This window comes from Candoia aspera, chromosome 5 (genome assembly GCF_035149785.1).
Source record: "Candoia aspera isolate rCanAsp1 chromosome 5, rCanAsp1.hap2, whole genome shotgun sequence".
Taxonomy (NCBI): Eukaryota; Metazoa; Chordata; class Lepidosauria; order Squamata; family Boidae; genus Candoia; species Candoia aspera.
In genome coordinates, this window is record NC_086157.1 from 64,283,447 (window position 1) to 64,311,007 (window position 27,561).

At 36.5% G+C, this 27,561-nt stretch overlaps 1 protein-coding gene across 1 annotated transcript in view; it reads right to left on the reverse strand.

The window, feature by feature from the left end:
- Window positions 1-1,410: 1,410 nt before the first annotated feature.
- MAP3K7CL (MAP3K7 C-terminal like) overlaps window positions 1,411-27,561 on the reverse strand; it is a 35,188-nt gene continuing 9,037 nt past the window's right edge. The window contains exons 3-6 of the mRNA XM_063305446.1: window positions 21,126-21,187; window positions 5,767-5,882; window positions 3,113-3,345; window positions 1,411-1,832 (exon numbers count right to left, since the gene is read on the reverse strand). Coding sequence (XP_063161516.1) covers window positions 3,165-3,345; window positions 5,767-5,882; window positions 21,126-21,187 — 359 coding nt within the window. The 3' untranslated portion in view covers window positions 1,411-1,832; window positions 3,113-3,164. The remainder of the gene's footprint in view (window positions 1,833-3,112; window positions 3,346-5,766; window positions 5,883-21,125; window positions 21,188-27,561) is intronic.

Here is a 27,561-nt window from a genome sequence, read left to right on the forward strand (position 1 = left end):
TTCTATTAAGATTGTATCAGTTCTTTAATACTATGTATGTATCAGTGCTTTTCTTTTGTCGATTATTTAATATGGTAAAATAAAAATTAAAAGACCATAATATAGGTTGGGATCATACATCATATGAAACCATACTAGAGCTTAGTGCAGTTTGTGAAGCCAGCCATGATAATTTATTCAATAAACCCAACCACTTCTTATTGCAATGCATGAACCCAAGTAACATGAATTTAAATACTAGTTTAATCAATAAAATAAGCTAATTCTTACCAATTTTAGTTAACAAATTGAATTTTAGTTAACATTTAATGCTTATTACAATGGTATAAGCAAACTATGTGGTTCAGTTGGCTCTATAATACGGGGAGAAGAATGTATTAGTGTGTGACAAGAAAATATATATGGAATCTGATAGCATCTACAAGACTAACTAACTATATTGCAACGTTAGTAGTACTACACATCATCAGATGGATATCTGTGCCAGCTTTGGTGAGATTTATGGATTTGTATGCCATACAGCTAAACTTGGTGCTTTTCATAGTGGAGAATAGAAAGGGTGGTGGTGGTGGTGAGTTATGTAAATCTGTGGCAACAAAGCAGATACAGAATCTGGTAGGACCTTCAAGACTACTCTTCTTATGAAGTGAATGCTTATACTCCAATAAAGGTAGCTAGTTTTGCAAATGTTACCAGATTCTGTGTCTATCTAGAATCTGCTATTAGTAGTTCAATGTTTTAGGCAGAGTAATAAAATTCAGAAACAAAATTATTTTTCAAATTGTTTTTAATGAAAAAAATACTGTGTGAATAGATTGGCAGTATAACAAAGACATTTTAGCTGATTCAAGGAAAACAGATATCTGGCAAAAAAGGAGGAAATCCAACATTTTAAATATTTATTTATGATCAGCCATTTCTTCAAAATATGGATATAAGACTAAACCCTTATTTCATCACAAACCTAAACACATTACTAAAGAGAAAATCCCAGTCTGAATTTAATTCCAAGTGATGTGCTTGGGATTGTAATTCCAATAGACAATCATGTAATATAATTATTAACCACTGTAATATCTCTGTATTAGTTTTCTATTCTTTTGTACAAATAATTTCCACATTCCTGATCCTAGCCTCATATACTTACAAGTAAGGCTAATTAATATTAGTGGATTTATTTTAAAGTTATGTGCATTTAGAATCATATACATTTCTATACACATTTTGGTTTGGACTAAGCCTCAGGCTATAATTCAGTAAGGCTATGATGATGGCACACTTTTTCTGTATCTGTCATACATATATGTATCTTAGATACATATTATTTTCCAGCAGTTTCTAGAGCTCAGAACAATAGATTTCTATAAAATAAAACATGAACATTCATAAGTTTGCTACTTTACAGCAATGAATATTTTCTTCAATGAGTGTTTACTGCCCATTCCAATGATGATTGAAATGCTACTTTGTGTAAACCACATTGATAATTCAGTCTTAGCACCAAATCAGAAGGAAATGGTTCATAGGCTGTGTTGACATACTTAGTTATTATTGGTGGAGTAGAGCAGGAGGATTTTCAGAATTCTTTCTGTAAGCAGCTAATCTTTATCCCTGTCTGACTATATGGGGAAGGAAGATGGAATAAAGCTAGTGATACAATTCACTTTTGCGAATCCTATTAATTTATTTTCATAGAAATGTATAACAATTATTTTTATGAAATTCCTGTGTGCTTTTCCTGGTGTGACAAATAGTTTCAGAGCAGAAGTTGGATGAGTGATCCCTACTTCTTCCAGCATTGTAATCCTGATGACCTTTTGGTACTGAAGATGCTTTTAGAAAAAAGAAAAATAGGATGAACTCATCCAGTTTGGTTTGAACATGCATTTTCTTGGAAACAGTCTGATTCTCACAACACCTTTAGTACTGTTTATAATTAGGGTGTAATCACAACCATGTATTGCTGCAAATGTATATTGACCTTTGCATGCAGCACAAGTGTTAATAAAGACAACTCCTTGTATAAAATAACTGAAAGACTGTGTATGCTATTTAAAAACTTAAGGTGTCATACACAGAAAGTGTAACAATTTCAATAGAGTTTCTTTCTAAAAATATGTATAGTAGATAATTTTGTAACATTTTGAATTTGATGTCAAATATTAAGAAGTAAATCCTCAGGCCTTCATTTGGGAAGCATTGCTATGCCAGGGTACTATCCTAACGCATTTTCAAAACAATTGCCATTAAAGTCAAAAGGACTTACTTTTAAGAAGTTTAGTAGTACAAGTAACATAGACCTGTCCCCTTATATTGTTGTTGTTGTTGTTAGTTGCCTGTGAAAGTTGGACATTAAAAAAAGGAAGATAGAAGAAGAATTGTGGTGTTGGCGAAGATTATTGAAATACCATGGACTGTCAGAAGAACAAACAAATCAGTTTTAGAAGAAATACAACCAGAATGTTCCCTAGAGGTGAAGATAACTAGGCTTAGACTCCTTATATTATTAACACTGTGCAAATTACCTTTATCCTGAATTTATACTGAAATCCTATGAAAATCTATTCAGAATTAAAAACGTATTAAATATATTGGAGGTTACTACCAAGGAGTTTGTCTATAATTGTTTAGCTGTAGTTTGATGAAGAAAGTGATTTAGATACTATGTTGCTAACTTCTAAATGCTCTTCCATATTGGAGTGCCCTTTTGCCTATCTTGCTAGATAATAGACTGGTTTTTCTCCCAGTTTTCCTAGTTCAAATTTAGAAGACAACATTGCTGCAGCATGCCCCATTTTAACATTTTTCCTGCCATATGTCTTAGTGTGATCCACTCTCTAACAGAGATGACTCATACCAGTTTCTAATGCATTTAAACCTTCTTAAAACTGAAAGAAATATCTTTAGAACAGAAACCTGATCCATTTGCATATATAATAGGGACTGATAAGCCTCTAACTATGCTACTTGAAATAAAATATCCAATATCCATATTTAGCTAGTGGCTGGAAAGCATTACATTAAATATAGATGCTGGTATAGTCTGCAAGTTTAAGTGTTCCAACTCTTTAGAATGAATTTTTGAGACAGGGAAAGAAAAATATCCATTTACCCATCAGACCCAAGATTTGTATTTTTTATTGGCCCAGATATGTTCATTCAGGCTATGATGATCCCTGTCTCTTTTGATACTGTATTCTAAGCTTCTCCAGCTGTTCCACACATTGTGTCTGGGTCAACTTCAGTGTCCGGTTCTCTTCTGTCAGGTCTGCATACTCCTTCGTTAACTGTGCAGCATCCCTGTTCTCTTTTTCGGCTTGATCTAGCCTAGTGATCAACTCTTTTCTGAAAAGGAAAACAAAAATTGTCTTTTATTTTCCAAGGTTAGTCTGCAGGTGAACACAGATACTTTGGCTTGGATCCAAAGATCCATGAATAAAAGAAGAAAAAGGAGAACTGCTTTCTGAAAACTCTTGTACATCAGTTAGTGCAAAACTTATGAACTGGGAATGCATTACACATGTCCTAACAAGCAGGAACCATGCTGAGATGAGGAATAAGTCTCTAGTGTTTTACTACTGCTACATTAGACAGAAAATCCTAACAAACTGAAGAAGCGTGAGAAAACCCATACAGATAAACCCCAAAAGTCAAGGCGGGTCTGTTCTGTGTCTCTTTGAATGACTGCTCAACTCCTCGCTACTACGCATGTGTTTTCCCCCCTGGATAGGGGCCCCCTCCTGCTCACCATCAGTGCTCATGCCAACACATCTTTCTTAGAAAGGGTAAATTATTATTATTACAGGAACTCCTGTGATACTTTTATTTAACAAAGTATTTCAAGTGACAAATTACTCACTTGAAACTTAAGTGCTTAACTTATACAACTGTATATAATATATAGTAAAGGTAAAGGTTTCCCTTGACATTAAGTCCAGTCGTGTCCGACTCTAGGGGGTGGTGCTCATCTCCGTTTCAAAGCCGAAGAGCCGGCGTTTGTCCGTAGACACTTCCGTGGTCGTGGCCGGCATGACTAAACAGAACGCCGTTACCTGCCCGCCGAAGCGGTACCTATTGATCTACACACATTTGCATGTTTTCGAACTGCTAGGTTGGCAGGAGCTGGGACTAGCAACAGGAGCTCACCCCGAAGGACAAAACTAAACATCTAGGGCTAAGTTTACCCAAATTCTGATTAAGAGACACAGTGCTGTGCTTTGAATCAGCTGTAATAAGTAACTATGATCAAGATGCTTGTCATAATGGGAACTGCTGCAGAATGACTACCCTAGTCCACAATTTCATAGCTGATGGGTAATAAAGGCTTCTTATGGAATATCGACAGTACTATACAGAACAATTTTAGGTATTATTTGCCCCCTAGAGAATATAGAGCTATATTCTCTAACTGCCTCCAGCCAATTTTTTTTAAACATTCAGTGTTCCTGAGCATTTGATCTGCTCTTTGAGAAACTGGGTTTTATTCATTGCCTGAGTTGTTTTTTTCAATATATGTCTATAAGCCAAAGTTTCCCACAATCAATATACCTTTTTGATTAAATACTTAGAATAACTTTTCTTTCTCCTTTGTAACTGTGCACTTTCAGTGAGGCTGTTTAGCAGAAACACAAACAAAGCAGTTTTTATTAGTGAGTTTTTATTAACTGCTACCATGACAGCCAATGAAAAAGAGAGGCAGAGGGGATGCCCTGGAATCCAGGCAAACCTATCCTATGTCCCTCCCAACTACTTGCTCCTTGACCCAGGAAACCACTGAGAAAATTCAGCTGCTGTGATTTCTTTTTTGTACTTTCCTGCAAATGATTTCACCTCTTTTGTATGTTTGCACATGCGTGTTTGTGTGTGCAAATAAATGGAGGATGCTGTGTGTGCTTGAATCTGTGGTGCTGTACATGAGAGATGAAGGAAGGAAGCATGCTGAAGCACTCCCCACCACCATCTGACCAGGGCTGTCTGTTCTGCGTAGCCTTCCCTGTACAAGGATGCTTATTCCAGGGATACATTTTCTTGATCAAGGAGCAGGTTAGAAAGATGAAAAAAAAAATACAGCTAAAAGGATATTTCCAGTCATCTGAATCTAAAACAAAATTTGAAGTCAACCTGTGTAAACTACCTCGATCCAACAACCATGACAACAACTCCTTCTAATACTAATATGGTTAAATACATTTTATCACATATGCCTTATTTCTTTCAAATTTACTACATTGTGAATTAGTTCCCATAGCATTTTCATTAAGACTTTATCTCAGATATCTCCTGTTCCTTGGGTGAAAATTGGGAGACTACCACATTGTATTTCATATTTTATTTTTAATGGTTTCTTCCAGATTTTTCTAACCTAATGCCCTCCAACATCCCTAAAATCATGGCATCCGGTTGAAGGAAGCTGGGTTCTCCATTAGTTAACGAATGCCCATGAATAGCTTGCTAATTTGTAAAAGCAAATCCAAATTATTGGATATAAAACTTGTAATTTTTTCTTCATGCTTCGAAAGCCAGAATTTATACAGATTTCTAAAGCACTTTCAAAATCATTGCATGGTAAGTAAAATCAGGACAGGTGCTGTCTTGGCAGAGAAACATGAAACACTGGGAGAGTACACACCTATGTTAATCCAAGTCACATGTTCCAAGTATTCACAGAGATAAACACACTGCATTTTTATTCCACCTTAATTAATCATCAAACCAGTTTCTGACTCAGCAACAAACTGTTATTTGTGAGATACAGAAAAAACTTACTTTCTTTCTTCAAGCAGTGCAATTTCTTTTTTGACTTCATAGTATTCTTCTGCTATTTGGCAGTGCTGTTTGAACACCTGCATAGATTCCTTTGAGTCATGGCAGGGGGGCAGGGGCTTCATGAACAAAGGAAAAAACAAAACAAAACAGCCTGAGACTTTGCATTCAGATGAATCCTCAGAGATAGAATCTAAATTGAGTTGTCCTTTGAACATAAAGAAGAGATACTTTATTTGGCATTTCTCTTGTGAAAAGGCTTACATTTCCCCTTCTTTCTGAAGAAAAATATCTGATCTCTCATTTTTTCAGAAAAAAAGTAACTGTCCTTCATTTAGAATAGAACAGCATTTTTGTGCCTCATTTTTTTAATAAAACAGAACAAAGATTTGATCAGAATCAATGCAATAACCAAAACAGAAAAGAAACAAGTAAAATAAAATAATGCATTACTAGAATCACACTTTACACTATTGTACAGAATTCTGTTTTCTAAAGTAGAACTTAGTAATTTAAGATGTCAAGTTAATAATTTAGGGTGAACAATTGTGAATAAAAAGGTCACTATGTGTTTTTTTGGAGTATGTATTTAATTTAAAAAGTAAGCTGTCTTTCACTCTGTACTGCTATTTAGAAATGGCCATATTAGGCATACAGATACCAAATTATTCTCTGGTACTCTCCCATTTTAAGATAAATCTGTACTTTCTGTTTGCCTCATTGCCATTATTTGCCATTTACTGCTTCTGGAGGGCAGGAGTGGATGGCATCTATCTGCCCAGAGTTGTTGAGATTCAGGTGGCACACAAGTTTTAATAATAATAACAACAATAATAACAATATATTATCATTTTCTACTCCTTCACAGCTCACCGCAAATGCCCTTTTGCTTGTCTTTTGCAGCTGTGCTTTAAATGTGTCATTTTCTGACCTGAGCCATTTCAGACGCAACAGTTCATTCTGAGCTAGTTACAGCCCCAGCTCCCTTGGCTAGAGAGACTGCATGCCTCTTCCCTTCCAGTGACTGTTTGCTACCCTGTGCAACCATTTTTCCTGGGCTTCCAGGCTGCTATGCTCTCAACTGGTCAGCAGTTACCATTTTTAGTCAATTCAACAATGGGCTATTAAGTCAGTAAGCTTTTCTCACCTGTGCTTCCCACCCACTCTAGAAGCTCATGGCTCTACTCAACCTTTTTAATACCCAGAGGGCACTCTTTTAGTTTCTGCCCAGACTAGGTGAAGTGCTCCCCTTGTTCTCACATCTCCTGCCCAATAGTTTTATTTTCCTCTGGTTTCACAATGAAAAAAACCCCAAAAGCTATCAGATCATAGGCATGATACACCAACAAACTCTGGTTGAATCCTATGTCACTGCACATGTGCTTACAAGAGTTGCAACAGTTGAATGGGAGGAATGGAGCAGTATATTGGGGGAAAAGTTCCTTAGATCCTTCTAAGGCATGACATCTTTTCTCCTTGCAGTCATTGTGGCATTGTAGTTATGATGGTTCAACAAGGGGAACAAAATAAAATAAAATAAAAATAAGAGGACTGTATTAGGCTCAAGCAAGAGAATGCAAGAAGAGCTGGTGGGGGATTCCTCCGTGCAAAGAGGAAAAGAACAGGGAGAAAACAGCAACATTCCCAAAGGGTAAGGAAGGCAGTATCTGACTAGTGGGACAAGGGAATGGCCTTGAGGGACAGGAGGTAGAGCTGCTACCAAACAATGATTAGATAAAAGAAACCTGATTCTAGCAGAACTGTAAGCTGAGAAAATGTTTCAGACAAGACCTTCCCTAGTTCTCATGAAGATAAAGGGAGGGAGGGGGGGAAGTGCATTAAGACCTGCAAGATTCTGAAAAGCCTTAGAGTCTAATCAGAAAACAATAAACTGATTGGGTGAGCAGTATAGAGCAACAATTTAGTATTTTTTAGCAAGAACCTGTTTTATCACATTAATAAGTCATAAGCCGCATGTCCTACATTCTAAGGTATGATGCCATAATGCCTGTTACCTTTTCGGATTTTTATCCTCCGATTTCCTTTTTGTTGCCTTTTGACCTGAAAAAGCTCAAGCCAACATACAGATTATTTTTATCTCCACAACAATCCTATGAGATAGGTTGCATTAAGAGACATGATTGGCTTCAAATTACCCAGAGAACTCTTCCTGAGTGGGGGCTTGAAACTCCTAATCCAGTACTCTAATCACTATACAACTCTGACTCTTCAGTGTATCTTCAAAATGAACTTTTAGTCTTGTGCCAATTCACTCACTACTGTCTCAATTCAAATCAGCCTGTTGGATAAAATCAGCTGGAGTGCAGGATAGCGTGATTATTGCTTCTAGAAATTAACCTCTAATATTCTGTAATATGCCAGACAGAAATGCTGTACATCTTGCTAGAATGTCAGGGAGGCAGCAGCTCTTCTCATCACAAATGTGTCCTGTGTATGTCAACAGTGTCTTGGAAGAGTCCACTGATTTAGTTGTATAAAATATTTTGAATTCCAATAACAGAATACTTTGGGAAGTGATAAAATGATGACAGTGATCGCAGTATCTCAGAGCCATAATTTTGAGGATCCTTTGCAGGCTCATTAGTAATAGTAAACAAGCTACCTAAAATAGTGCCTTCAGTTTTTTAATCTTTTATACAATAAACACCTAGATGTCAAGAATTGCTGACTACTTTGGGTTTTTCTGTAACACCAGTCATACTGTAGCTAAAGGTATTTGGAAGAGATATTTATACATTGCTGAATAAATTCTAGTTTTCATACCCACTGAATAGGATCCACAATAATTTGCTATTGAAAGAGGGCAGTTTTAGTGGGAAGTTCCATAGTAAGCACTAAAATTCATGTCATACAAGCATGCACAAACTTGCACAAACCAAGAGTGTTTCAGATTTAGTGATCCTTAATGATCCTTACACCAGCCTTGGTGTGTAATGGAAGATGCTGTTGACATAAGAATGCATTGTCCTAGTTTTCTGCCATTGTCTATTCTATTTTGTGATTTGGATATGACCTGGGGGTAAGAGAAGGCCACCATCATGGGAACTGAGATAAGGTGATGCTACCTGGCAAAGAAGTGTTCTGTTTTATAAATAATAAAATTAATATTTTATTACATAAACATAAATTATGTGATTTTTAATGTATAAACTACATTATATGACTTGGGACATTATGATGAGACTGCTCTCCTCCATAGTGTCTTGCTGGTATTTGCCGATATCCAAATAGCTGTCCTAACAGTCAGGAACCACGCTGAGACAAGGAATAGGTCTCTAGTGTTTATTACTGCTACATTAGACAGAAAATCCTAACAAACTGAAGAAGCGTAGGAAAAACCCAGACAGTTAAACCCCAAAAGTTAAGGCAGGTCTGATCTGTGTCTCTTTGAATGGCTGCTTAACCCCTCAGTACTACGCATGCGTTTTCCCCCCTGGATAGGGGCCCGCTCCTGCTCACCATCAGTACTCATGACATCAGCTCTGTACTAATTCTTAATGCTATGCTTTTCTGTTAAGGAGTTAGGAATAGATGATAGTTTAGATATTCATATGGCACAGTGCTTATGGGAGAAAGGAGGAGCAGCAGATACAGAGTTGGCTAAAGGAAGAAGTATTAAAACATAGAGAATGACACATTAACATCAGAGAAAGAGCACTCTTATGGACATTATGATGGGCAGCTAAAGGTTCTATAATGGCTAAAATTAACTTAGTTCTGGTGGATGTGAACACTGCATCTTAATCCAAGAAAAATTGTCTAGTGATCCTAAAATAGATGGATCAGGTTTTTGTACTGCTGAAGGCCCATCTGTTTCTGAGTGGGGTGAAGTCCATGAAATATTTGAGGGGGAGACCCAGAGGATGATTCATGAAGAAAAGTAGCATGGGGCCTAACATACCAATTCAGCATGGGGACTGTGTCAGGAGACAGACCAAAGAAAGATAAAAGGTTTATCTATCAGACGATCCTCACTAGATCAGGCCAGATGCTGAGAGACAAATGAAAGTTTGCCATTAAGTTCTGTAAGTTCTTTTCCTAAATCTAGGTATGAATAGTTTTACTATTTAACAACACTAAAAGCTATCAGACAGGAGAGAGGACTGCTTGCAAAAGAATGCAAAACAATTAGTGAAGCCAAAAAGTGAAATCACTTGACTGTTCTAATAAAGCATAGCTGAAATTGCTTCTTACTGGCTTTTCTGTGAATAAAAAAGGGGAAAAACTGCTCTGTGAACCTGAAATTTTCAGCCAGAACCCTCAAAAATGTGTACACACCCATAACAGGCATCATTTAAAAAACTTATTCAGGTGATTTTTTGTGTTTTGTTTCATTTGACTGACCATCTTCATTTTGACCCAAATTGATTGATTTTTCCCCCCCGTAACTATGAACTATGTGAAACACATTGCATTAATAATTAAATTAACTTCTTAGCATACTATTTTTGACTCAAAAGTGAGGACTTGTTTAATTGATATAGATATTTATAGATAATGATATTATTATGATTTTATTAATTTTAAATTGTTTTATTGTGAACCGCCCAGAGTCCCCCATATGAGGGAGATGGGCGGTGATAAAAATATGATAAATAAATAAACTTCATTTACTGCCCTGTTAATAAGTACCAGCATTCCTCTGTTATAAAAGAGAAACTATTTCTATCCCTGCACCCTTGTTTTAGATCCCTCTATTTGTGGAGGAAAATGTTTAGAGTCACTGTGTGGGGAGTGGCACAGAATATTTATACTCAGATCAACCCTTTTAAAATGGCACAATATTACTCTTTAACCTTAGAATGTTATTTCAGTAAGCTTCAATAAAAGAACAGCTAACAATTTTGACTAATAATTGGCCTGCGACAACAAATATAAATAATAACATTGGATGTCTGCTTATAATTCTCTTGGATGCAAGTTCAATTTTTGAATTAATTTTAAATGCTATTGTTTCCATAACACTTAACAGAATATGAAAGTATCTTACTGCAGTCTCTCCTTTTTACAATAACTCAGGGAGCTGATAAATGTTCTTTTAACCATTTAATGGGTTTTATGGTTGTATGAAGTGTCTCAGTGTGAGGTTTTGCCTGGGATATTGTACTAAGAGTGCTTTGTCTTGGTGGATGACCTATAATTAAAAATTATCAGAGCAGAGGGGTGTGACCCTGCAAGTTCTTCTGAATCTTTCAGGAACTATAAGTACCATCAAACATAGTATCCTTTTAGGCTGTCCAAGGAGATTAGGTGTTGTAGGCACTGTTTTGCACCAGATCTAGTCCTTCCTATTAGACGCTAGGGAATGAACTATGGTGTCCCAAAGAGTTTTATCTTCTCTCCTATGCTGTTTAACATTTATATGAACACACCAGGAGAATAATTCAGAGCTTTGGAATGGACTGCCATTAATAAGCTGCTCCCTACTATCTAAATCCAAGGAAGCCTCCAGTTTCAAGCTGAAACAGAGGTATTGTTAGCACATTACAGTAGTCAAGATGTATTGCAATAGCTCAGCATCAAGCGGCATCCCTACATATAAACAGGGGTTAAGCAGGTTATATATGTGAAAGCTCCTTGACCCCCAGCTCTTGCAAGCTGTCTTGACTACTACAGTGTGTTAACAACACCTCTGTCTCATCTAGATTTAATTGTAATTCTCATGGAAATAATTTGAAAAGGGTACAGAAATTGCAATTGGTATAAAATGTGCGAACCAGACTCCTGGCCAATGCAAAGTACATTGCATACAAAGGGTAATATAATGTCTTTAGTAAAATATATACACTGGTTCCAGTTGCCTCCTAGACACAATTTAAAGGGAGGCATTGACTCCCTTTAATAATAAGCCTAACTGTATGTGTCAGCTAGATTTGATGGCTAAATAAATTAATAAATGGCATAAGGCTCAATAATCTTTGGGACTGTCAATCAATCAGTCTTTAATACGGTCACAGACCAGAATTACAAATAATAAAAAAAAGAAATACATTGAAATACGTTAAAATACATTAAAAATACATTAAATGAAATGAACAAAACATGATAATATATTTACAGATTAATAGAGTCGTCAATGGTCAGTCGAGGTCTGCCTAATTTGCAGACAATATAGCAAAATTTAGCTACTTTCAGGGAAGCTGAGTTATTCTGATCAGATAGCAACAACTGCACTTTTATGTTCAAAGAGATCAGAATTTCCTGGATATTTTATCAAATAAGGGGTTATTAAATGGGTTCGTGAATCCTTATAAAGAATACAGTATAGCAGGACATGTTCTATAGTTTCAATAGCCCCTTGTCCACAGGGGCACAGTCTCAACTCGTATGGGACTTTTTTGTAGCGGCCCTCCAAAACTGCTGTGGGAAGCACATTACAGCATGACAAAGTAAGCGTCCTCTGAAATTTGGAAACAGTTCTATGATTTAGGTATCTCGCTGGCTTATAAGAAAAGGCTTGATCGCCCAAAAAAACACTCTTAGGCAAAGCTGACTGGTCCTGCTGGATTTCCAGGTCTCAGATACGCTGCTTGAATATGCTAAGTGCACGCTCATAGCCCATCATTAGGAGTGCCTTTGGGACTGTCTTTCACAGTATGAACCTTCCTGGTTAGTTTACAACAACAGGAAAGATCTTTCTGAAGATGGCCCCACTTCCAACATGGATACACAGGAAAGGGCTTTTTGCCAGGCTCTCCAAAAAGGTACAGGTGGCAAAAGCACTGCTTTTGTGAACTTCTAATTGTTATGTTTTCATGTTTTACTTCAATTTTGGATTTGGCATCAATTTTATTGTAATATTTTATAGTCTGTATTTTTAAATTTTTGTAACCACTTTAAATAAATAGAACTTTTCCCAAAATTCAGCACTGCTTCTTCAGTCTACAGATTTTGTACTCCCAGAGGATGAAAAGAAGAAACTGCTCTTCCCCCTATTTTTATTTTTTACAACACGTTCTATTTATTGATTTGATTTTGACCAAACCATCTTAAAATATTTCTTTCACACTGCTGATCAGTACAAAAGATGTATTTTGTGGCATTTTGGTTGTATAAAGAGAATGAAAGAGGATCAAATTAACAAACAACTGTATGAAAGAAGAGGATCAAGGGCAAGGAGAAGACCAGGAAAGTTGTGATTGTATTGAGCTGATGATATCCTTACAAAGAGAAAGGTAACAATTGTAAAAAACAAAACAAAAAAAATGTGTAAAGTGGTGGATGGGTTTGAGAGAAAAAAAAGGATAGTTTGCATGCATAGAAAGACAGAAAGGTGGTGAATGGTGTTGGTGAAATTAATTTTTGCTACGCAGTACAGATTTAACTTTATGGACCATTTGAAGGGACAGATGTCTATTGAAACAATGTTAATTAAATGTGAATTTTCATAATGTGCATACATTTTCTATGAAAACTATGAACACTGTTCACCCTCCTTTGTATACTTTGGACCTTGCTCCTTATTTGGGAAGTGAAGTTTGAACTCAAATTTAGTCTACTGAATTTGAAGCCTACTGAATGGGGGGATGGTATGTGAAATCAAGGTTCTACTGAATTTTCTTTACTTTTCTGTTACGTCATGCCTTTAATTTCTTTTGCTTACTATTCTTACTCTTCTTCCCTACTTTGCATAACACTGCTTACCCTGAAAGGAAATAATGTGATGGGTGTGGGTCATTCTATCAATGTGGAAAAAATGTATCAAGACTATACTCACAGTACATTTGAAACAAAATTAACATGACAAAATATAGAACAATAATTCCTCCTTCTCAGTTCAGTTCTCAGAAGACAGGGTTGGACCAAAGCAGCATCTATGATATCAACTGCAACAATCCTGAAAAACTATTAAGAAATGTAATTCTGACTTTTGGAAGGGGATCCTTCAAATAATTATTACACTTATTTCCAAGTAACTTAGGGTCTAAGATCCCAAAATAAATTAAAAAGCTATCAATTTTTATTTCAAAATATGTATTAAAACTGCTATAAATTAATATTGTCTATTTTTTATTTTGAACCAGCAACTTTTTTTTCAGTTATACCCATTTTTTTGACTGAAAAAACTGACAGAAAAATTCAAGGACCAATTTTTGTAAAATGCAAGATTGTCTGGATGGATTTGATAAGTAATGATTCATTACTGAAGAACTGGTTTCTACAGTCCTTAATGAGACAGCTGTATAATTATCCTAAGAAAATCCTCTCTAGACCCAAAAGATTATAAATGTTGTCCTTGGGAAATGCCATCTTTTTGGGAAGGTGATTGCAAACTGTCAGCCCTCCCAGGTAAACAAGAAACACAACCAGATGAGCTAATTCCACCTTATTGTAAGGCTACATTAACAGAATCTTGCAAGTTTGAAAGTACAAATCTCCCACCGTCTCTTTTTACAGCCTTAGATCCTTCCTAAGTTTCTTTCTCTGACCATTAAGCAGTTGCAGCCTCCTTCCTCTTTTATCTGATCATTCCCTAGGCAGCATCTCTTCCCCTCGTCCCTCAAGGTCATTCCCACATACCACTACACAAACATAGCGGTAACCTAACTATAGAAATTTTGGAATGAAGTTCCTTATCTAAAGGTCAATCTCAGTTTAAGTTTTTTTTTTAATATGGGGACTTAATTGGATCATCCTGAAGACCATTCTAAGTATCTATTGGGTAAAGTCACTTGGATATGCTTAGAAGTGGATTCTGGCTGGGCAGGTCCTATGGAACTGATTGAGACACAGTCTTGCTTGATTATCCAAGAAGTTTCAACTGATTAGTCCTGATGAAGTGAATAGGGTCCTTGGGCTATGAGATCTACTACTTGTTTTTAGATCCATGTTCCTTTTGGCTAGTCAGTGCCTCCCAGGAGGTGACATGTGGTAGATCCAAGCTGTGCTGAATGCTTCTTTGCTGGAGGGAGAGGTTCTATCTGTTTTGAAAGATGAGGTAGTCCATCTGTGCTACAGATAATCCTTGGGCCCAACAGGACAATTTTCATCTGGTCTCCAAAGTATCCAAAATCTGCTTCCTCTAGGATCCTTTGAAGCTGTAAGCCAACCACCCTCTCAACAACTTTCCCTTTCTAAAGGGTGGTTGGCTCCCAGCTTCAAAGGGCCCTTGAGGAAGCAGCTTATTTGGACTCTTTCCAGTCAGATTTCAGGCTAAGTTATAGTACCAAAACAACATTGGTTACACTTGTGGATGACCTCTGCAGGTCTCGTGATGGTGGGTGGTACATCTGTCCATGCCCTCCTAGATCTTTCAGCAACTTTCAATATCATTCATTGTGGTATCCTTCTGGACTGCCTTAGGGGGCTGGGAGAGGGAGGCACAATTTTATGATGGGTTACCTCCTTCCACTGAAGCCAGTTCCAGTTAGTATTGGAGAGAAAGGGAGATATAAACCTAGACCCCCATTTGTGTGGTGTGCCTCAGGGCTTAACTCCTTCTCCACTCCCTTGAACATCTATCTGAATGAAGCTACTAGGTGAGATCATCCATCAGCATGGGGAGAGATATCACCAGTGTGCTGTTAATACTGTTATATATCTTTGTACTAGGTTGCACAAGTGATGCTGTAAAGGTGCTTACCCAGTGCTAGAGGTGATAAGGGTATGGATAGGGAAGAACAGGTTGCATTTCAACCCTAGAAGACTGAATGTCTCCAGGTTTTGGAGCCCCATGATACTGAAGCTGTTCTATCAATAGCTCTAGATAGGGTAGCACTTCCCAAGGCAGAGTTGGTGCACAATCTGGGGGTCCTCCTAGATTTACAAATCCTGCCTGAGGAGCAGGTGGTGTAATGGCTAGGAGAGCCTTTGCACAAATCCATCCTGTGCACCAGGTGTGCCCATTCCTAGATTGGGAGGCTCTGCCTATGGTCACTCATACAGTACCTTAGTCACTTCCCATTTAGATTATTGCAAAGTTCTCTACATGGGTCTGCTCTTGGAAAGCATTTGGAAGCTTTAACTGATTCAGAATGTGGAGACTTTTGGGATTGATTGCACATGGGATGCACAACCCAATATATGTGCATTTCAGACTGTGAGTTGTTTGTAAGATGCCTCAGCTTTCGTATTTATTATATTTGTTTTTAATCGTATTTCTGTTGTGTTATCTTGCTTTTTTGTTCTTATCCACCCAGTTATTTGCTTAAGTTGGGCAGCTATATAAATTTTCTAAATAAATTGAGAACAGGGATAGAGAAAATGCAACTTTGAATTTTTTCCCCTGATCTTGCAGAGACTTTTGATAGTATTGTTTGGACATAATTACAGAGGATTCACTCCTGTAAACCATTTTCTAGAAGATAGCATTAGATTCCTACTTTGAGATGCCTCAAGGGACTATTTTTCTATTTCATATTTATATGAAGCTGATGGCTTCTTAGACGATTTAGGCTAAAATATCATCAGTAGTGTAATAGTATTCAGTTCAATTTCTAATTGACATATACAGTAAGCAAGCTTGTGCAGAACCTATTGTGGTGCATGAGTTCAGGTGTGAACTGGATGTTGAAGCTGAAGACCAGTTCCTGGCTCCTCATTTAAAAAAGGCATGAAGGATAAGAAATTCTCAAATCCTTGTGCCTGTTCCTGGACCGGGATAGCTTGATACTGCTGATTCATGGTTCGTAACCTCTGAACAGACTGCTGTAATGCAGTCTATGTGATGTCACCCTTGAGACTGGTCTAGAAGCTAGTGCTGGGCAGGAGTGTGGCAGCTAAGTTACCGACTGAGGCACCTTACTAGGCATGTATTTCATGTATTAAAATATCTCCACTGGCTGCCAGTTCACTACTGAACCAGACTCAAATGAGTGGTAATTTAAATACATCAGCCACCAAGATACCTACAATCTCTGGAGGGACACATGCTTTGCATACTATAGATTACAGATTGCCACTTGTTTACCACATGGAAACAGGCCATATCTGTGAGGGCTCCATTCAATGAAAAACAATCAAACTGTGAGGAAGGCACCAGCCAATTCAAATAGGCTAAACCTATAGATAAAAATGTTGGGCTTCTATGTAATTTATATAGACAAAGTTTTTAACTGCTGTGCAAATTTTAATGTTTGTTGGTTTAGTCTTGGGCTATAAATTAATAAATAATATTTTAATTATTTAATTATTAATTATTTAATTACTTTAATACTACTATATACCATTTTGAGATTTTTAGAATGAAATACACCAAAGAATACTTTTCAGAATATTAGTAATGGTAACAGCAACAAAAACAAGTATACAAGTAACAGCAGATTTAGTGGCTGAAAGCACGCAAGGGGTATTTATCCCTTTGAAGCCAAACAAATACCAAATCAGATTTTTATCATTTAATGAATCTGATTTGGAAAACAAAAGTTTAGGCAGGCTTTTATGTCATCTTTGCATATTCTGTAGCAAAATGGTCCAGAACATGACAGAAGAAAGTAATGGCATGTGCAGTTGACTAGATACAATATTCAGGGAAGGAATATATGAATATTTATTTCCTGGACATGTCTTATCTATTATATTAGCAGCTCAATATTTCTATCCATGCACATATATTACTCACTATTTGCACACTAGAATTTCTATTGTAACAGGAGACTATAGCAGTAATATGAAATTCACTGTAGCTATTTGAGAACAAAGGTACCATATTGTCAAGACCATGTTTTTACCAGTTGTAGCATATGACTGTGGTGCTAGAGAAAATTGTTACCTTGGACCACAGTAAGAACAAATCATTCCGTACCAGACAAAGTAAAACCAGAAGCTCCCTGGATGCATCAACAATGAAGCTAAAGCTTAAATACTTTGGACATCTGATGCAAAGACAGGAGGATACTTGAAAAAAGTAATTGAAAAAGATCACAGAAGACAAGATGTATAGATACTATTACTGATGATACCAACAAGATCTCACAAGAACTCGGAGAAGTAGCTATGACAGATAATTCTAGAGAAATGATGACTACCAGAAGAGTCAGAAGCAATTGAATTCCTGAGCAACAGTCTAAAATACAGTAGGCCTAATTCCCTATGTTCAGGGGCAACTGCTTCATAGCGTATTTCATAAATTTGATTGATTTCCTGTTCAGGTTAATGATCTTCCCCCCCCCTATTTACAAAAGGACCAAATGCATACTTCTGATTTGCACACTATGTTCAGCTTGCCTTACGTGTTTAGGCTTTCATGAATGTTTCTATTGTTATCCACTCTACAAATCCCCTTTCCAAAACTAGAAAACTTTTTTATTCCTGGCTTAAGCAGCTCTTATCTTTTCCCCCCTTTCTATAAAGAGAAAGGCAGCCCATCTGTCTAACAAATCTGTCATTTCCCTCTTTCCATGCTTCTCATTCCCGTAATGTCATTTTTAGTCAACCACTTGTATGGATTGCTTTTTAAAATTTTAATAGCTCAAGTTGTCTCCACCAATGTTACATTTTGTATCTTTAGAATTATCCATTTGGTATAGTTTGCCCTCTGTTATGATCAGATCTGTATTTGAGTTCCAAGTTGTGTAGTCATCCCACTTGGATCAGATTCCCATCTGTGACAAAGCCATCTTCAAAAAAATAATGGCATATATAGAAGTAACTCTCAAAGTGTTGAACAGAAATTACTCAGAAGCATATAGCTTTTCATCCTTAGCCTTCTAAATTAATTTGTTTCTATATGAACACATACTGATCTATTCCCAGAATTCTGAAGTTATGATGATATAAACCAGTGAATAATTCAGTGTTTTTTTTTCAAAGTGTTTACTTTTATAGCACCTTTGTCCCTACTTATTCTTTTCTTCATTGTAAAATTATCACATAGCAAAACATGAAAAAAGTTATATGAATTAACAATCAAATAAATATATTGTAGACTTCACACATGATGATGTACACTCTTCTTTGGAAGAACTGTCTCAATGTAGGAGAAATAAATGCCACACGTGAAGTAGCTCAAACAGTTTGTAATATTTAGTGACAACTCTATTTCTAGAGGTTTATGCCATATTTGACCATATAAGAAATAGACAATTAAGTTTGGAAAAAAAACAGGCATGTAGAGTAACTTGGAAGTTCCTTTATTCTAATCCAGAATTCTAAACACAATGACTCATTACACTTTGAACTGTGTAATGAGTATGTAATGCTATTCCTACATACACTATATAGCAGAACAACCTTCTTCAAACAATGCAAGTTGGGAATTAAGAGTTGAAATCCAGTGCATTTGGAGGATAGCAGGTTAGGAATGGGAAGATTCCTAACCAAAATACTGAATTAAGAGGATAAGAATAAGAGAATCATTGATTCTACCTACTTAAAACAAGTAGCACCCAAAGAAAAGCAAGAATAATTAATGTGTATTAAGAACCAACATTAAGAAAGGGAAAAAAGAAGTTAATACAGAATTAGACTGGAAAGGAGATGATACTATTTAAGGAGAAAGTTGTTGGAAAATGGGAAAATTTGTCATAGAATTAGACAGAATTCATACTGGTAAAAACCATATGATAAATCCTTCTCAAACACCACTTAATCCATGCCAAAAAAAGCAGAACCAGCAAAGATTGTTAGAAAGTTTAGAAGCAATCTGATATATTCCTTAAACGTTATTCTTCCAAAATACTGTGATTGGACAGCACTGATACAATGATTATTTATTATTTTAACATTTACAGAACTTTACATCAAGCCCTCCTTCTCCCTCTTCTCTCTTGGCACTTCTCATTATATAAAAAGTTTAGGAAGAATCAGTTGTGACATGTCATGACTATCCACTTTTTTTGTTTTTGTTTTAGGCTGATTCTAGTAATCTTTATTCAGTTTTGGCTTGGCAAGAAAGATGTATTTAGCCATTGTGATGTGTAAATTTTTGTTTACTCTTAATATTATGTTTAAATCAGTCAGCTATGGCTTATTTAATTAGCTATTCTTAAAACAAATCCTAGTTTAGAGCAAGGTGTGAACCTGTGCAGGTGAAAAAGGATGAGCCAAGGATAGGGAGCATAACTGCATGCAAGAGTTGGAGACAAAAGCACACCATGAACAAAAGGAAACAGGCAAGCAAAGAAACAAAAGCGTCACAGCCTTGCTAGGATGACAACTGGATGAGACGTTTGCCTGTTGAGACTTCCACTATCTCTGCCATATTGCTCCTTAAAAGTTGCCTGATAAGCTAACAAGGAGGGTAGGGCAGAATTGCCTAACTAGCTAGCACTTTGCTAGAAAGTGTCTGTTTTCTTTGATATGGGAGACAGAGAAAGGTTGGGTGATGCTGTCCTGGAAGTAATCAAATATGGAAAACACATTCCTTCTTTTTCAAGCTTCTTGATCAAAGATTTTATTTCAGTGAAGCACTTGAGTATACTTCAGCTCATCTATACTAAACAAAGTTCTTGCCCTCACTGGGGCTTATAAAATGTGCATTTATAAGTCAAATCTCAGGCTAAAAATGTAAAAATAATAAAGAGACTTCATAGAATTAAAAATAAAATACTGTGCAAAATTATTTAGAGATAAGTCCCTTTGAGAAAATATGCAACTCTTTTTAATTTTTTTGCAAATTTTAATTTCCAAAACAATTTGACTGGTCTTGGACCCTACAAACATGCCTGTATGTGCCTGCATCGCAGTACATTCAAGGTACTGGCACACCTTGACAAAATTGTAAAATAGTATTTTTCAGTGGACTTTTAATGAGAAGATCAAGAGGCAACTGATGGGTAAAAGGACTGTTTTGTTTATTTAGAACACTAATTGCACAAATTGTGCAATATTAATATCACAGTTATGATTAGTGTTTTACAACAATGGTGTGATCCTCAGATAAAGGACCTTATGCAATTAATGATATTAAAATATGTTAAATATTTCTTTTTATTAGTTCTTTGGAAACTAATAAAATTAAAAAAGTGATTCCAACATTTTTTCAGGACTCTCACATCAATAAATTCTTGTGCACTGCAGGATATGAATCATTTGCTTAGAGTTCAAAAGCTTTTGCCACAAATTATGCTTACATTGTTGGTCAAAATGTCTTGAAAGCTTTGAACTGCAGGAAAATGCAGTTAAAATCCTATTTCTTTACTGTTCCTTTCTTCAAAATCTTTGACCTCCAATTCTCACCTGCCAACATACGTCTAATTGACACACACAACCCAAACTGACCAGATCGTTCTTCAGAATTCTCTACAATGACTATTCTATACCAAATACCACCTGAGAACCTCTTAATAACTTAATTGCATATACATGTGGATTCTCATTAGCAATAGTATGTTATTGATAATTTTAAAAATATCCTCCATATTATAGCTTTGGATATCAAAAACAAAACAAAACAGAGGCACCTGGAGCTGCTGTTCTAGATCTGGAAAAGCCAAAGGAAAAGCATTCTCTGGGGGTGAATCATCTGAAATAAAAGCATAAAGTTTATGAACTCTTGATATAAAGATTAGAGTTTGCTTATCTTTGTTTCCTTATATATATACACTATATAGAAATAATATTTTGATTGACATTTATCACATTTTATATACTGTCCCCATATCTCTAGAATGTTTTTTTTTTTAATGTATATATGTCTATCCAATATAAAAGTATATCAGCCTTGGAATTTTTCACAGCCAGTTATGCCCTGGATTTCATATTTGGTTCCACAATGATATGTGTTGGAAGAATGGTTAGGTACTTTTCCCCTCTCCCATGTAGACGGTATTGCTTATTAATCAAGCTTTCCATCCCAGTTACACAATTGAAGATGGGAAGGACAGTGACATGAATCATGCTTCCAAGTGATGTTCCTGTTGAGCCTTAGTGGAAAGGAGGCTGCTTTTGTTGCTTCATCATAAATAGAAAGGACAGGTGCTGGAGTACTAGAAACTATTATCCCAAATTTCTGAGGATTCACCAAGTCTGTTTCCAGCCACAGGAAATCATTGTAACACTCTTGGTACTACTGTATTTACAATGCAACACTAAAATTTCTGTTGGTCCCAAAATGCTAAACACTATAGACTATCAGAGGATCAGAAACCAAGGAGCAGTCTGTAATCCAAAGTATGGTCAGAGCTGGAAGCAATGGTCAAGAGGCCAAGAAGTATCTGTAACACAAGATCAAAGGCTTGGAAAACAGGGAGTGGGAGAAGGGACAGAGATACAGTGCTTCTGCAATGACCCAAGGTCAGCATTAGTACAAAACCAATGGAACATTATTCTTTAACGAGGCCATAGCCATTCTGGATACTTCATGGGGCTTAACTGGCTTACGTTTTTTGCCTCAAGCAACTGATGAAGGTGCTGTTAGCTGCAGCTGAAGCTTGGACTGACACACCCTCTGCTTCTGAAACTGCATTCAAGTGTGCTAAGAGAGTGGTTTGAATAAACCACAATTGTGTTCACAAAATGCAAAACTGAAAGCAAACAAATCATATTGTACCTTAGTGTGTTGGTAAAACAGGCAAATCCTATTCGTGTAACGTGTAAAGTAAAACTTAGTATCAAGAGAAGAAGCAGATAGGGTAGTCTGAGGTAAAAAATCACTGACTCCTGGGTTATGGTGACTGACCCAGGTGATGACTTTATTTCATGGCCCCTGACTCTGACCCTAAAGGGGTCCATAAAGACCCTAAAGTCATTGCCTACTATTTATTAGTTTGTCTTACGTTTCTGTATATTGTAAACAGCCGTAAATGGGCTTCTTTTCCCTGGATAAAATATATCAAGTCCTTTGAAGGTTTTTTTTTCCAAATCCCATTATTCATTATTATTATATGTTATATAATATTAGTAATGTGATTCATTTTACTGTCTGAAAACCTCTCAGCTGCCAATTCTTTATTCAATTTTTAAATCTGCAAAAGTCAGTTACACTGGAAGCTTATGTAATACTTATAAAAATAAGTATTATTTCCTCTTGAACCTTAAGGCATCAAACAGTATTCTGGATTCACACAATTTGCCTCTCTATGAGTTGCTGAAATATGGTTGCTTAAATAAGCTGACAAAGAGTCCTCATACACATAGATATCACACTAAGCCCTAATGCTATTTCTTTAGTTTTATTCCAGTGTGCTGTCTGAACTCAGACTTTGTACAGCTTTAATTCATTGTTGTTACTTTCCCATTAAGATGTGTTCTCCTGGTGTCAGGACTGCCTTTGCTCACACTGCATATGAGTTGTTTTCCCTGTAAAAGAAGAAACTATAAAGATTCCTTAAATGAGGAATGGTGGTCTCATATTTGCTTCATTATTTAAATTTATTATAAAAAGGATGAAGAGCTAAAAATACATATGTGCCCACTTCATACTAAGATATGTAGCAGATGTATTTTCTACTCTGGGATTATGTCGCAATACAAAAAACGCCTTGACTGAAGTGTCCTAAGAGCTTCAGGGAGGACCATGAAAGACTATTGGGATGTCAAGAATGAGCAGCTGGACAATAGTAACATCCTCTTTTTCTACTGGAATGAGAATGGAATGACCAGATCTCTGGCAAGTTGCCATATGACAGGCAGTACAAACCAGTCTGGGTAAGGAGAAAATCTTTGATGGATTCAGTGGGGAGCACATCATTTATTCTTCCAATGATTAGTTTGATCTATATCTCAGTGCCATGTTTATATTCATGTTATGTGGAATGGTATCTAATCTTTGGCTAATATTACAAGGTATTTCATCCATCATTCCTTTGGCCTACTAAATTATTTTAAAAAATAACCTTGACGAGAAAATTTGTCATATGGAAGACAAAAATTAGTTTTTTTCTTAGTACCAGTGGAAGAGAGGAAGAAACTGTCAGCAGAGTTTGTCTGCTTAAGGGAAATCTTACTGAGTTGAATGTAATTTATTCTAGATAGCTGGACAGGAGAGCAGTTCAAAAGTTTAACATTTACTTAACTAAATTATTGACAAAATGTAATTGCAGATATTTTGACATAAGAATAAGGCTGCCCAAGCTCCTTATTTGTTCTTTATGGATGCTCACCATATTACAGTTACCTACACCAAACTATTCTGGATAAAACTTAGAAGGCAGCTTGCATATATCATATAAGTATATTAAAATGTCAGAACAAAAATATTACTGTATAAACATTAATTCACTACTGCACAATATAGATCACAACTGCTGTTTCTCAGGAGGATTCCCATCAGATTTATTTTTTTCTTATTTAATTATAGGTAGAAGTGGTCGTCCTAATTTTCATCAGAACCTCAGCCTGGGAGGTAGGGGGTGGAGCAGGGAGACAAAGATTAAACTTCCCTAGCCGGCACTGACTGAAATTGCCTTCTATGCACTGCTATTAGAAAAACAGCTTCCATCTGGCACCCATATAGCTTGGTCTACATCTTTATTTAAGGTTTGGGGGATTATTACAGATGTGTGGATCTTGAGAGATTTACCTTAGGAAGTGCTTTACTGAATAGAGACATGTCACACCATAACAATGCAGTGAAGTATCTTATGGAAGCATGTCAGAAATAACTACCTAAATTGGGGAATCCATCTCAAAACCATCAGCGTCTGCCCAAAAGTAGAGGTGCTTCAAGCTTTGCTCAGATTTCTGATGAAATTGAGATTAGTATGTGCTTATGTAAGAATTCATGCCAAACCGTATTAATTATGCACCTCTGTAGCAATAATTTATTTATTTAATTATAAGATTTATTGACCATCTTGAGGAGAAAATGATAATGATACTGTTATTGCTAATATAGGTATTTGTTGGATTAATAGATTACAACAACAACAACAGCAACAATAATGGCAACACTCTTCTCTGATTGTGGAGAAAGAAAGAAATTTAACTGAATTCCCATCTTGCAGAGTCGGGAGATTGGCTAATATTTAGATTTCAAGAGTCATATTGCCTGATGGTTGGTTAGGGCAGACAGACATATGCACACATTCCTATATGAACCCAGAGTCTCTTCCCCCCATTATCTAAATAACAGAGAAGTGAATATACCCCTCCACCCTTTCTCCGGCTACAGTAAATGCAGCTGAATAGCAGGCTGCTGGGGAGTTCTTCCTTAGCAGAACAGCCTACACTATGGTCTCCTCACACTGCTTACTTTAGGATAAATATTTGTCAATCACCTGTTTTGCAGGATGGAAGGACTAGTAGCAACAGCTGGACATGTAAAAAAAAGGGCATCACGAGTGGGTTGCAAGGGAGAGACCACAGAGGGCCATATATGGTTCAGGAATATTTTCCCACTGCCTATGAGTTAGCATCGTGTTTGCTTTGGTCTGCAAAGATATTACTCACATGGAAACTCTGCCTTATAACGAAGTGTAGAGAAGCAATCTGATTAATCTTAGCAGCAAGTTAAAATCTGAAGACAGTGGGCTTTGACCAAAAATAGATCTTCAGAACAAATGTGTATTTCCTAATAATAGTATGGAAAAATCCAGGCTGCAATCTTAAGCATCCTAAGCAAATAGTGCCTACCACAAAATGAAAATGATGATAATGGTGGTGGTGGTGATATTTAAATCACTAAAACTTTGATACTGGAATTATGATGACTAACACATGGTAGCAAAATTTACAGTTATAGTATCTGAATCGTGAGTGGATATAAAATTAAATGATTTCTGGATGATTAGCATTAGATTGCCAAGAATTCTGATTTCTAGCTATGCAAAAACACAGCAACTATACAAAAATATTTTCTGCCCTTAACTAAATTTCTGAAATTAAGGAAGTTTGGGTAGCCAGGAGTACTTTTTAAATGAAGGGTTATGATCACATTTTTTTTAGTGCTCAAATAAATTATTTGGCTTAGAACTCCTTCATTTTAACTTTTCATCAAGTTCCAGTTGGTAGGTACTGGGTACTATAGAAAACAAGGCATATATTGAATCCTGAAGTGTATGTAACCTAGACTAAACCACCTTTCAGGAATCCCTTATACTCCAGTAATTGAGAATTTTTGGAACTAACTGAGCAAGATTATCTTAGCAGATTCCTATTTTGTTAAGCTAGGGTACCTCTGGATGTTTGGGGCTAAACACCCTCTGTTGCCATTGGGTATATAGGTAATCTTTGGTTAACAATGGCAATTGGGACTGGAATTTCTGTCGCTAAGCGACACAGTCATAAAGTGAGATGTCACATGACCACACAGCTTAGCAACAGAAATTCTGGCACTTCTGGTTTCTGCCATTAAGTGAATCAGTGCTGGACATTAAGTGAGGATGCCACATCATTACCATTTGAGACCTGCTGCCGCTTCCCCATTGACTTTGCTTGTAGGCAGCTGGCAAAGAAGGTTGCAAATGGTGATCATGTGACCACAGGACACTGTGATGTCATAGTTGCAAGCTGGGCACGAAGTGACTGGACCATGATCACATGACGTGGGGAAGCTGCAACCAATGTAAGTATGAGGATCGGTTGTAAGTACCACTTGTTCAGCACTGTTGTAAGTTTGGTCAATGAACAAGTAGTCGTTAAACAGGAACCACCTGTACTGCTGAGAACTGATCTTTCCAAAAGCCTGGATGCTTAACAGAAAACACCAACAGAACAGAAGGCGTTTATGTTCTCCTCCAATTGAGGTGTACTGCCTCTGAAATTAGAGGTAATACATAATCATGATAATTAGTAGCAACCAATAGCCTTAAACTTTCTTTCAAGTCAAGTGCTGTGAAATGTTTTTCTTCTATCAGTGATTAGATGAGTTGCCCATCTCTAGTGTTTCTTTTCTTATGCAAGTGCCATATGCATATTTATCCTTCTAATACATTTTTAAAGAAATATTTTGAAAGTAGGTGCCTAACTTATTGTTACATTTTTTCTTTTATCCTGTTTTTGTATTAGAAGCAACACAACAACAAAAACAGGTCTGTAGCTGCTCTGAGCAGTGACAATACATCAGAAATGTGGAATAACATCAGTAATTGCCAGGTAAAGGAGAGAGAGATGTCCAAAATAATACAATAGGCACTAGCCAATCACCAAGCTAGCTTTGGGTGGTGGTGGTGGGGAGGAGTTCAACCCTGAAGAGGAATAACTTTGGGTAGAAGGTGCCTGTCAATTTATCATACCTGTCTTAAACTTCAGTGGAACTGGCCTCTGAGGGCCACAATTGGATATTATGCTAAACAAAGAATAATGTATTTGGGCTGCATAAATACAGGCAACAACCAGATAGCACAAAAAAGATACATTAAACACTGTCTTTGTTTTCATCTAATGGTTCTCCATTTTTTTTTGCAGTCCCAATATGGTAACCCTAGTTAAATGAAAATAATAGGTGTAGTGCAGTGGTTAAGGTATTGCTTGAGGACAAAAAGCCTCAGGTTCAAGTTCACCGTTCCCCTCATTGACTGATTCGGGCTAGTAACTCTTCTCAGCCCAACCAACCGCACAGGATTGTTGTTATGAGGACAAATTAAAGAGTGCTATGTACTCTCTCTTAAGAAGGGCAGAATGTAAATCTTACAAATAAAATAATTTGCGAGATGTATAATATCAAACATTTAAATGCAGTGAGAGAGAACAATGGTGACTGAAGAAAAAGATGTACTTTTTTCCAATCTTGTGAAAATCTAATTCCCTGGTTTCTATTAGCCACAGATGGAAGCTTGTGGCTAATAAAGCAGAGATGATGGTAGCTGGGGAAACACCCAAGTCTATCTTCCCTGTCCCCTGTAGCAATTATTGAAAAACAACAGCCACAACAAAAATGCAAGTTACTTGCTTATGCAAAATTAATGTTACATCTATCTGTATCTCAACAAAAGTGTTTAAAAGTGTTTAGGCTCAACA